The 12,438-nt window shown below is 58.4% G+C and overlaps 1 protein-coding gene across 1 annotated transcript; it reads right to left on the bottom strand.

Moving 5' to 3' along the window:
* Nucleotides 1-368: 368 nt before the first annotated feature.
* On the bottom strand, nt 369-2,295 carry LOC148097627 (tripartite motif-containing protein 16-like). Its single transcript, XM_087831249.1, has one exon. It carries the CDS (start codon nt 2,293-2,295, stop codon nt 634-636), a length of 1,662 nt encoding a protein of 553 aa, XP_087687375.1. The 3' UTR covers nt 369-633.
* Nucleotides 2,296-12,438: the final 10,143 nt, after the last annotated feature.

Consider the following 12,438-nt stretch of genomic DNA (forward strand, 5'->3'; position numbering starts at 1 on the left):
AAGTTGAAAGGTCAGAGCGACTGCTGAATCTTCTGCTCTAAACATGAACTCTGAACTTTGTGATGCTTCAGGAGGAAAACTGCTTCAGTTATTCTCTCAGATTAGTTTCATATTTTCTGCATCAGATTTGAGTGAGATCCTGGAATGAAGACAGAAGAAAAGACTTTGTTCAAAGTTTGATTTATAGTCAAACCTTCCAGTTTATTCACACAATAAAACATCAACACAATATATGAATTCATTCATTAAAATCACAGTTTTTCCTCATTTGTTTGATGATTTTGACAAAAACAAACACAAACACACACACATGGTCTGCCATACTCATAAAGAGAAATGTCGACATTTTTCAATACAAATATTCCAGAAACATTTAAAGGATAGAGAAGTTTACATTTTCATGTGGAGAAATATTTTAGTAAATCAAAATGATGATGAGCAGTGATAGCCTCCATAAACAGTCACAGGAAAGATCTCCTTTAAAAACTCAGAAACATCAAGAGAACAACTAGAAGATGTGGAGGTACCACCCATAATGTTTGACTGACAGCTGATCTCTGTGCAGAAATGATGGAGAGAAAATAAAATGAAACTAAAATACAGATTTAAACCCACAATATGAAAGACTTCAGTCTATTTCACTTTAATCAACTCAGCAGTGGCTCCATAATCATAAGGCAACAGTCCAGCATAGAGCGGCTGAGTGAATGTGGTCTGGACTCTGTGGAGGAGAGTCATGGTTTCAGAGACGCTGTAGAAGGAAAAAATACCTGCTCTGTGATCCAGGTACACTCCTACTCTGGAGGAACGAGGACCTGAGACAGGAGTTTCAATGTTGTTGTACCGAAATGTATAACTGTTGTTGTCACAATCTAATGACCAAGATTTGTCGTTATGTCCAAATCTACATTCACTCCATCCTTTTCTCCTGATATTCTTGTATGCGAGTGCTACATAAATTCCTCCCCCTCTCCTCTCCACCTCCCAGTAACAACGTCCAGTCAGACTCTCTCTACTCAGGACCTGACACCATCCAGTGAATTTGTCTGGATGATCAGAATAAGACTGCTGTTGTTTCATGAATGTTACTTTTCTGTTCCCCTCTGATAATAACAGCTGTTTGTGTGCTGTGTTTGGATCCAGTGTGATTTCACATGAATATTTTAAGAATTCAGCTCTGGTCTTTGGCTCTGGTGGATCTGACAGTAAAACATCCACTTCAGTGACTGTCAGTGAGATGTTTGTCCATCCCTCTCTCAGAATGTCCTGTAGTTTATCTCTGACCTCTGACACAGCTGCTGTCACATCCTCAAAGTAGCTCAGAGGACGGATATTGATGCTGGATGAGTCTGTAGACTCACTGAGTGCTGACAGTGAGGGGTAGTTGTGTAGAAACTGGATGTGATCCTCTGTGTGTGAGAGCTGCTTCAGCTTAGCATCTTTCCTCTTCAGCTCAGTGATCTCCTGCTCCAGCTTCTCCTGAAGCTCTTTGACTCGACTCACTTCAGTTTCCTGCTGGGATCTGATCTGCTGCTTCACATCAGAGCTTCTTTTCTGGATGAGATGGATCAGCTCAGTGAAGATCTTCTCACTGTGCTCCACTGTTTGATCAGCAGACTGATTGATGGCCTCCACCTCCTGTTGAAGCAGCTTCACATCTTTCTCTCTGTCCTGGATTCTCTGCTGGATGTTTTGTCGACTCACCTCCAGCTCTCTCTGCCTCTCAGTCCTTTCTGCTGCAGCTGAGACTGTGTCGTGGCCTTTATGTTCATCCATAGAGCAGAGATAACAGATACTCTGCTGATCAGTACGGCAGAACATCTTCATCACCTCATCATGACGAGAGCAGATGTTCTCCTGGAGCTTCTTGGAGGGCTCCACCAGCTTGTGTTTCTTGAATGTAGGTGAATCATAATGAGTCTGAAGGTGTTTCTCACAGTAAGATGCCAGACAGAATAAACAGGACTTGAATGCTTTCATTTTTCTTCCAGTGCAGACATCACAGGCCACATCTTCAGGTCCAGCATAGCAGTGATCAGCAGGAGCAGCTTGGAGTCCAGTCTTCTTCAGCTCCTCCACTAAATCTGCTAACATGGTGTTTTTCACCAGGACAGGCCTCGCTGTGAAAGTCTGTCTGCACTGAGGGCAGCTGTAGATTTCCTTCTTTTCCTCTTCATCCCAGAAGCTTTTAATACAGTTCATGCAGTAGCTGTGTCCACAGGGAATAGTCACCGGATCCTTCAGTAGATCCAAACAGACTGAACAGCAGATTTTTGTTTGATCCATTTGATTCATGTGCTGTGCCGTTTCACCGTCTCTCAGTGACTGTCAGACAGTTTCACTTCCTTTGAACAGAAACAACCTCTGTGCTCTGAAGGGAAACAGATCTCTGCTCTTGTTCACCTCCTACAGGAAATGAGGCTCACCAGCAACTGCATTTACACCATGTTGTTTAGACCCATCCTGATACAGACACATCTGTGAAGGGAGGCACTAAAGAAATATCCTGGCAGTGACAAGAGCCAGGGTGTGGTCTGTTTATTACAAAGTATTAGAAGTGAGGCAGTAACGAGTCATAAAATGCTTATTGCCAGGGTGTGTTGTGCTTGATTTACTGCTTCCAGTAAAAACTGCAACCTAGTTAAAGTTTGATAGCTGCACTTGGTATTTAGTCATTCCCAGGAAGTTCATTTATAGTCTTTTTTTTAATTTTGAGTTATTCAAAAGTTCATTGTAAATATTGTAAATTTAGTTTATTTAACATGAAACAAATCCATCTCTACTGGCGCTGTTGGTGTTTCATCAACAACCATAGATTTTTTGGTCTGTTTATTGTTTACCTTCTTATCATGTTGTCACAGCTGGGGCAGCAGTCGTGTGGAGATGAGAAGGAGGATCCAAGTAGCAGACAGCGGCGGTGATGAGAGTGGAACAGAGCAAAGCAAGACCCCCCAGGAGTCCAAAACATAGTTCAGGGGCCCAGCCCGGAGGTTGCCAGTTCAGTAGTTTGTCGCCAAGCCCTCTCCGAGGCCGGCTGCGTGAAAGATGGCGGTGACATGGCCAGAGCAAATCCGGAGACCGACCGCCCGGAAGGCAGCAGTGGCGACACTTTTCCGGAGGACGTCTATGATGGTGATGATGCCCCACAAGTGGCCTGGAAGATGGCCGATGATGTTAAGGCGGCAGACGTGGACCAGATGGTGGCGTGACACCCGCAGTACCAGGCGAGGCTGAAGCTGCAGGCGAGGCTGATGCTAAGGCTGGACCAGGCGAGGCTGATGCTGAGGCTGGACCAGGCGAGGCTGATGCTGAAGCTGGACCAGGCAAGGCTGATGCTGAGGCTGCACCAGGCGAGGCTGATGCTGAAGCTGGACCAGGCGAGGATGAGGCTGAAGCTGCAGATGAGGCTGATGCTGATGCTGGGGCTGGACCAGGCGAGGATGAGGCTGCAAGTGAGACTGATGCTGAAGCTGGACCAGGCGAGGCTGATGCTGAAGCTGGACCAGGCGAGGCTGATGCTGAAGCTGGACCAGGCGAGGCTGATGCTGAGGCTGGACCAGGCGAAGCTGATGCTGAGGCTGCACCAGGTGAGGCTGATGCTGAAGCTTGACCAGACGAGGATGAGGCTGAAGCTGCAGGTGAGGCTGATGCTGAGGCTGGACCAGGCGAGGCTGATGCTGAGGCTGCACCAGGCGAGGCTGATGCTGAGGCTGCACAAGGCGAGGCTGATGCTGAAGCTGGACCAGACGAGGATGAGGCTGAAGCTGCAGGTGAGGCTGATGCTGATGCTGGGGCTGGACCAGGCGAGGATAAGGCTACAGGTGAGGCTGATGCTGAGGCTGGACCAGGCGAGGATGAGGCTGAAGCTGCAGATGAGGCTGATGCTGAGGCTGGACCAGGCGAGGCTGATGCTGGATCAGGCGAGGCTGATGCTGATGCTGGACCAGGCGAGGCTGATACTGAGGATGGACCAGACGAGGATGAGGCTGAAGCTGCAGGTGAGGATGATGCTGATGCTGGGGCTGGACCAGGCGATGATGAGGCTGCAGGTGAGGCTGATGCTGAGGCTGGACCAGGCGAGGCTGATGCTGAGGCTGGACCAGGCGAGGCTGATGCTGAAGCTGGACCAGGCGAGGCTGATGCTGATGCTGGACCAGGCGAGGCTGATGCTGAAGCTGGACCAGGCGAGGCTGATGCTGAGGCTGGACCAGGCGAGGCTGATGCTGAAGCTGGACCAGGCGAGGCTGATGCTGAAGCTGGACCAGGCGAGGCTGATGCTGAGGCTGGACCAGGCGAGGCTGATGCTGAAGCTGGACCAGGCGAGGCTGATGCTGAAGCTGGACCAGGCGAGGCTGATGCTGAGGCTGGACCAGGCGAGGCTGATGCTGAAGCTGGACCAGGCGAGGCTGATGCTGAGGCTGCACCAGGCGAGGCTGATGCTGAGGCTGGACAAGGCGAGGCTGATCCTGAGACTGCACCAGACGAGGCTGATGCTGAGGCTGCACCAAGCGAGGCTGATGCTGAGGCTGCACCAGGCGAGGCTGATGCTGAGGCTGCACCAGGCGAGGCTGATGCTAAGGGTGGACCAGACGAGGATGTGGCTGAAGCTGCAGGCGAGGCTGATGCTGAGGCTGGACCAGGCGAAGCTGATGCTGAGGCTGGACCAGGTGAGGCTGATGCTGAGGCTGGACCAGACGAGGATGTGGCTGAAGCTGGACCAGGCGAGGCTGATGCTGAGGCTGCACCAGGCGAGGCTGATGCTGAGGCTGGACCAGGCGAGGCTGATGCTGAGGCTGGATCAGACGAGGATGAGGCTGAAGCTGCAGATGAGGCTGATGCTGAGGCTGGACCAGGCGAGGCTGATGCTGAGGCTGGACCAGGCGAGGATGAGGCTGAAGCTGCAGGTGAGGCTGATGCTGAGGCTGCACCAGGCGAGGTTGATGCTGGACCAGGCGAGGCTGATGCTGAGGCTGGACCAGGCGAGGCTGATGCTGGACCAGGTGAGGCTGATGCTGAGGCTGGACCAGGCGAGGCTGATGCTGAGGCTAGACCAGGCGAGGCTGATCCTGAGGCTGCACCAGACGAGGATGAGACTGAAGGTGGACCAGGCGAGGCTGAGGCTGAGGCTGCACCAGGCGAGGCTGATGCTGAGGCTGCACCAGGCGAGGCTGATGCTGCACCAGGCGAGGCTGATGCTGAGGCTGGACCAGGCGAGGCTGATGCTGGACCAGGTGAGGCTGATGCTGAGGCTGGACCAGGCGAGGCTGATGCTGAGGCTAGACCAGGCGAGGCTGATCCTGAGGCTGCACCAGACGAGGATGAGACTGAAGGTGGACCAGGCGAGGCTGAGGCTGAGGCTGCACCAGGCGAGGCTGATGCTGAGGCTGCACCAGGCGAGGCTGATGCTGCACCAGGCGAGGCTGATGCTGAGGCTGGACCAGGCGAGGCTGATGCTGAAGCTGGACCAGGCGAGGCTGATGCTGAGGCTGGACCAGGCGAGGCTGATGCTGAAGCTGGACCAGGCGAGGCTGATGCTGAAGCTGGACCAGGCGAGGCTGATGCTGAGGCTGCACCAGGCGAGGCTGATGCTGAGGCTGCACCAGGCGAGGCTGATGCTAAGGCTGGACTAGACGAGGATGAGGCTGAAGCTTCAGGCGAGGCTGATGCTGAGGCTGGACCAGGTGAGGCTGATGCTGAGGCTGGACCAGACGAGGATGTGGCTGAAGCTGGACCAGGCGAGGCTGATGCTGAGGCTGGACCAGGCGAGGCTGATGCTGAGGCTGGATCAGACGAGGATGAGGCTGGACCAGGCAAAGCTGATGCTGAGGCTGGACCAGGTGAGGCTGATGCTGAGGCTGGACCAGACGAGGATGTGGCTGAAGCTGGACCAGGCGAGGCTGATGCTGAGGCTGTACCAGGCGAGGCTGATGCTGAGGCTGGATCAGACGAGGATGAGGCTGGACCAGGCAAAGCTGATGCTGAGGCTGGACCAGGTGAGGCTGATGCTGAGGCTGGACCAGACGAGGATGTGGCTGAAGCTGGACCAGGCGAGGCTGATGCTGAGGCTTCACCAGGCGAGGCTGATGCTGAGGCTGGATCAGACGAGGATGAGGCTGAAGCTGCAGATGAGGCTGATGCTGAGGCTGGACCAGGCGAGGCTGATGCTGAAGCTGGACCAGGCGAGGCTGATGCTGAGGCTGGACCAGGCGAGGATGAGGCTGAAGCTGCAGGTGAGGCTGATGCTGAGGCTGCACCAGGCGAGGCTGATGCTGGACCAGGCGAGGCTGATGCTGGACAAGGTGAGGCTGATGCTGAGGCTGGACCAGGCGAGGCTGATGCTGAGGCTGGACCAGGCGAGGCTGATCCTGAGGCTGCACCAGACGAGGATGAGGCTGAAGGTGGACCAGGCGAGGCTGAGGCTGAGGCTGCACCAGGCGAGGCTGATGCTGAGGCTGCACCAGGCGAGGCTGATGCTGCACCAGGCGAGGCTGATGCGTAGGCTAGACCAGGCGAGGCTGATGCTGAGGCTGGACCAGGCGAGGCTGAAGCTGAGGCTGGACCAGGCGAGGCTGATCCTGAGGCTGCACCAGACGAGGATGAGGCTGAAGTTGGACCAGGCGAGGCTGAGGCTGAGGCTGGACCAGGCGAGGCTGATGCTGAAGGTGGACCAGGCGAGGCTGATGCTGAGGCTGGACCAGGCGAGGCTGATGCTGAAGCTGGACCAGGCGAGGCTGATGCTGAGGCTGGACCAGGCGAGGCTGATGCTGAAGCTGGACCAGGCGAGGCTGATGCCGAGGCTGCACCAGGCGAGGCTGATGCTGAGGCTGCACCAGGCGAGGCTGATGCTGAGGCTGGACCAGGCGAGGCTGATGCTGAGGCTGCACCAGGCGAGGCTGATGCTGAGGCTGCACCAGGCGAGGCTGATCCTGAGGCTACACCAGACGAGGATGAGGCTGAAGTTGGACCAGGTGAGGCTGATGCTGAGGCTGGACCAGGCGAGGCTGATGCTGAGGCTAGACCAGGCGAGGCTGATCCTGAGGCTGCACCAGACGAGGATGAGACTGAAGGTGGACCAGGCGAGGCTGAGGCTGAGGCTGCACCAGGCGAGGCTGATGCTGAGGCTGCACCAGGCGAGGCTGATGCTGCACCAGGCGAGGCTGATGCTGAGGCTGGACCAGGCGAGGCTGATGCTGAAGCTGGACCAGGCGAGGCTGATGCTGAGGCTGGACCAGGCGAGGCTGATGCTGAAGCTGGACCAGGCGAGGCTGATGCTGAATCTGGACCAGGCGAGGCTGATGCTGAGGCTGCACCAGGCGAGGCTGATGCTGAGGCTGCACCAGGCGAGGCTGATGCTGAGGCTGCACCAGGCGAGGCTGATGCTAAGGCTGGACTAGACGAGGATGAGGCTGAAGCTTCAGGCGAGGCTGATGCTGAGGCTGGACCAGGTGAGGCTGATGCTGAGGCTGGACCAGACGAGGATGTGGCTGAAGCTGGACCAGGCGAGGCTGATGCTGAGGCTGGATCAGACGAGGATGATGCTGGACCAGGCAAAGCTGATGCTGAGGCTGGACCAGGTGAGGCTGATGCTGAGGCTGGACCAGACGAGGATGTGGCTGAAGCTGGACCAGGCGAGGCTGATGCTGAGGCTGCACCAGCCGAGGCTGATGCTGAGGCTGGATCAGACGAGGATGAGGCTGAAGCTGCAGATGAGGCTGATGTTGAGGCTGGACCAGGCGAGGCTGATGCTGAAGCTGGACCAGGGGAGGCTGATGCTGAGGCTGGACCAGGCGAGGATGAGGCTGAAGCTGCAGGTGAGGCTGATGCTGAGGCTGCACCAGGCGAGGCTGATGCTGGACCAGGCGAGGCTGATGCTGGACCAGGTGAGGCTGATGCTGAGGCTGGACCAGGCGAGGCTGATGCTGAGGCTGGACCAGGCGAGGCTGATCCTGAGGCTGCACCAGACGAGGATGAGGCTGAAGGTGGACCAGGCGAGGCTGAGGCTGAGGCTGCACCAGGCGAGGCTGATGCTGAGGCTGCACCAGGCGAGGCTGATGCTGCACCAGGCGAGGCTGATGCTGAGGCTGTACCAGGCGAGGCTGATGCTGAGGCTGGATCAGACGAGGATGAGGCTGGACCAGGCAAAGCTGATGCTGAGGCTGGACCAGGTGAGGCTGATGCTGAGGCTGGACCAGACGAGGATGTGGCTGAAGCTGGACCAGGCGAGGCTGATGCTGAGGCTTCACCAGGCGAGGCTGATGCTGAGGCTGGATCAGACGAGGATGAGGCTGAAGCTGCAGATGAGGCTGATGCTGAGGCTGGACCAGGCGAGGCTGATGCTGAAGCTGGACCAGGCGAGGCTGATGCTGAGGCTGGACCAGGCGAGGATGAGGCTGAAGCTGCAGGTGAGGCTGATGCTGAGGCTGCACCAGGCGAGGCTGATGCTGGACCAGGCGAGGCTGATGCTGGACAAGGTGAGGCTGATGCTGAGGCTGGACCAGGCGAGGCTGATGCTGAGGCTGGACCAGGCGAGGCTGATCCTGAGGCTGCACCAGACGAGGATGAGGCTGAAGGTGGACCAGGCGAGGCTGAGGCTGAGGCTGCACCAGGCGAGGCTGATGCTGAGGCTGCACCAGGCGAGGCTGATGCTGCACCAGGCGAGGCTGATGCGTAGGCTGGACCAGGCGAGGCTGATGCTGAGGCTGGACCAGGCGAGGCTGAAGCTGAGGCTGGACCAGGCGAGGCTGATCCTGAGGCTGCACCAGACGAGGATGAGGCTGAAGTTGGACCAGGCGAGGCTGAGGCTGAGGCTGGACCAGGCGAGGCTGATGCTGAAGGTGGACCAGGCGAGGCTGATGCTGAGGCTGGACCAGGCGAGGCTGATGCTGAAGCTGGACCAGGCAAGGCTGATGCTGAGGCTGGACCAGGCGAGGCTGATGCTGAAGCTGGACCAGGCGAGGCTGATGCTGAGGCTGCACCAGGCGAGGCTGATGCTGAGGCTGCACCAGGCGAGGCTGATGCTGAGGCTGGACCAGGCGAGGCTGATGCTGAGGCTGCACCAGGCGAGGCTGATGCTGAGGCTGCACCAGGCGAGGCTGATCCTGAGGCTGCACCAGACGAGGATGAGGCTGAAGTTGGACCAGGTGAGGCTGATGCTGAGGCTGGACCAGGCGAGGCTGATGCTGAGGCTAGACCAGGCGAGGCTGATCCTGAGGCTGCACCAGACGAGGATGAGACTGAAGGTGGACCAGGCGAGGCTGAGGCTGAGGCTGCACCAGGCGAGGCTGATGCTGAGGCTGCACCAGGCGAGGCTGATGCTGCACCAGGCGAGGCTGATGCTGAGGCTGGACCAGGCGAGGCTGATGCTGAAGCTGGACCAGGCGAGGCTGATGCTGAGGCTGGACCAGGCGAGGCTGATGCTGAAGCTGGACCAGGCGAGGCTGATGCTGAAGCTGGACCAGGCGAGGCTGATGCTGAGGCTGCACCAGGCGAGGCTGATGCTGAGGCTGCACCAGGCGAGGCTGATGCTGAGGCTGCACCAGGCGAGGCTGATGCTAAGGCTGGACTAGACGAGGATGAGGCTGAAGCTTCAGGCGAGGCTGATGCTGAGGCTGGACCAGGTGAGGCTGATGCTGAGGCTGGACCAGACGAGGATGTGGCTGAAGCTGGACCAGGCGAGGCTGATGCTGAGGCTGGACCAGGCGAGGCTGATGCTGAGGCTGGATCAGACGAGGATGATGCTGGACCAGGCAAAGCTGATGCTGAGGCTGGACCAGGTGAGGCTGATGCTGAGGCTGGACCAGACGAGGATGTGGCTGAAGCTGGACCAGGCGAGGCTGATGCTGAGGCTGCACCAGCCGAGGCTGATGCTGAGGCTGGATCAGACGAGGATGAGGCTGAAGCTGCAGATGAGGCTGATGTTGAGGCTGGACCAGGCGAGGCTGATGCTGAAGCTGGACCAGGGGAGGCTGATGCTGAGGCTGGACCAGGCGAGGATGAGGCTGAAGCTGCAGGTGAGGCTGATGCTGAGGCTGCACCAGGCGAGGCTGATGCTGGACCAGGCGAGGCTGATGCTGGACCAGGTGAGGCTGATGCTGAGGCTGGACCAGGCGAGGCTGATGCTGAGGCTGGACCAGGCGAGGCTGATCCTGAGGCTGCACCAGACGAGGATGAGGCTGAAGGTGGACCAGGCGAGGCTGAGGCTGAGGCTGCACCAGGCGAGGCTGATGCTGAGGCTGCACCAGGCGAGGCTGATGCTGCACCAGGCGAGGCTGATGCTGAGGCTGGACCAGGTGAGGCTGATGCTGAGGCTGCACCAGGCGAGGCTGATGCTGAGGCTGGACCAGACGAGGATGAGGCTGAAGCTGCAGGCGAGGCTGATGCTGAGGCTGGACCAGGCGAAGCTGATGCTGAGGCTGGACCAGGTGAGGCTGATGCTGAGGCTGGACCAGACGAGGATGTGGCTGAAGCTGGACCAGGCGAGGCTGATGCTGAAGCTGCAGATGAGGCTGATGCTGAGGCTGGACCAGGCGAGGCTGATGCTGAGGCTGGACCAGGTGAGGCTGATGCTGAGGCTGGACCAGACGAGGATGTGGCTGAAGCTGGACCAGGCGAGGCTGATGCTGAGGCTGCACCAGCCGAGGCTGATGCTGAGGCTGGATCAGACGAGGATGAGGCTGAAGCTGCAGATGAGGCTGATGTTGAGGCTGGACCAGGCGAGGCTGATGCTGAAGCTGGACCAGGCGAGGCTGATGCTGAGGCTGGACCAGGCGAGGATGAGGCTGAAGCTGCAGGCGAGGCTGATGCTGAGGCTGGACCAGGCGAAGCTGATGCTGAGGCTGGACCAGGTGAGGCTGATGCTGAGGCTGGACCAGACGAGGATGTGGCTGAAGCTGGACCAGGCGAGGCTGATGCTGAGGCTGCACCAGGCGAGGCTGATGCTGAGGCTGGACCAGGCGAGGCTGATGCTGAGGCTGGATCAGACGAGGATGAGGCTGAAGCTGCAGATGAGGCTGATGCTGAGGCTGGACCAGGCGAGGCTGATGCTGAGGCTGGACCAGGCGAGGATGAGGCTGAAGCTGCAGGTGAGGCTGATGCTGAGGCTGCACCAGGCGAGGTTGATGCTGGACCAGGCGAGGCTGATGCTGAGGCTGGACCAGGCGAGGCTGATGCTGGACCAGGTGAGGCTGATGCTGAGGCTGGACCAGGCGAGGCTGATGCTGAGGCTAGACCAGGCGAGGCTGATCCTGAGGCTGCACCAGACGAGGATGAGACTGAAGGTGGACCAGGCGAGGCTGAGGCTGAGGCTGCACCAGGCGAGGCTGATGCTGAGGCTGCACCAGGCGAGGCTGATGCTGCACCAGGCGAGGCTGATGCTGAGGCTGGACCAGGCGAGGCTGATGCTGGACCAGGTGAGGCTGATGCTGAGGCTGGACCAGGCGAGGCTGATGCTGAGGCTAGACCAGGCGAGGCTGATCCTGAGGCTGCACCAGACGAGGATGAGACTGAAGGTGGACCAGGCGAGGCTGAGGCTGAGGCTGCACCAGGCGAGGCTGATGCTGAGGCTGCACCAGGCGAGGCTGATGCTGCACCAGGCGAGGCTGATGCTGAGGCTGGACCAGGCGAGGCTGATGCTGAAGCTGGACCAGGCGAGGCTGATGCTGAGGCTGGACCAGGCGAGGCTGATGCTGAAGCTGGACCAGGCGAGGCTGATGCTGAAGCTGGACCAGGCGAGGCTGATGCTGAGGCTGCACCAGGCGAGGCTGATGCTGAGGCTGCACCAGGCGAGGCTGATGCTGAGGCTGCACCAGGCGAGGCTGATGCTAAGGCTGGACTAGACGAGGATGAGGCTGAAGCTTCAGGCGAGGCTGATGCTGAGGCTGGACCAGGTGAGGCTGATGCTGAGGCTGGACCAGACGAGGATGTGGCTGAAGCTGGACCAGGCGAGGCTGATGCTGAGGCTGGACCAGGCGAGGCTGATGCTGAGGCTGGATCAGACGAGGATGAGGCTGGACCAGGCAAAGCTGATGCTGAGGCTGGACCAGGTGAGGCTGATGCTGAGGCTGGACCAGACGAGGATGTGGCTGAAGCTGGACCAGGCGAGGCTGATGCTGAGGCTGTACCAGGCGAGGCTGATGCTGAGGCTGGATCAGACGAGGATGAGGCTGGACCAGGCAAAGCTGATGCTGAGGCTGGACCAGGTGAGGCTGATGCTGAGGCTGGACCAGACGAGGATGTGGCTGAAGCTGGACCAGGCGAGGCTGATGCTGAGGCTTCACCAGGCGAGGCTGATGCTGAGGCTGGATCAGACGAGGATGAGGCTGAAGCTGCAGATGAGGCTGATGCTGAGGCTGGACCAGGCGAGGCTGATGCTGAAGCTGGACCAGGCGAGGCTGATGCTGAGGCTGGACCAGGCGAGGATGAGGCTGAAGCTGCAGGTGA

Source organism: Neolamprologus brichardi, chromosome 18 (assembly GCF_056152115.1).
Source record: "Neolamprologus brichardi isolate AB-2024 chromosome 18, ASM5615211v1, whole genome shotgun sequence".
Taxonomy (NCBI): Eukaryota; Metazoa; Chordata; class Actinopteri; order Cichliformes; family Cichlidae; genus Neolamprologus; species Neolamprologus brichardi.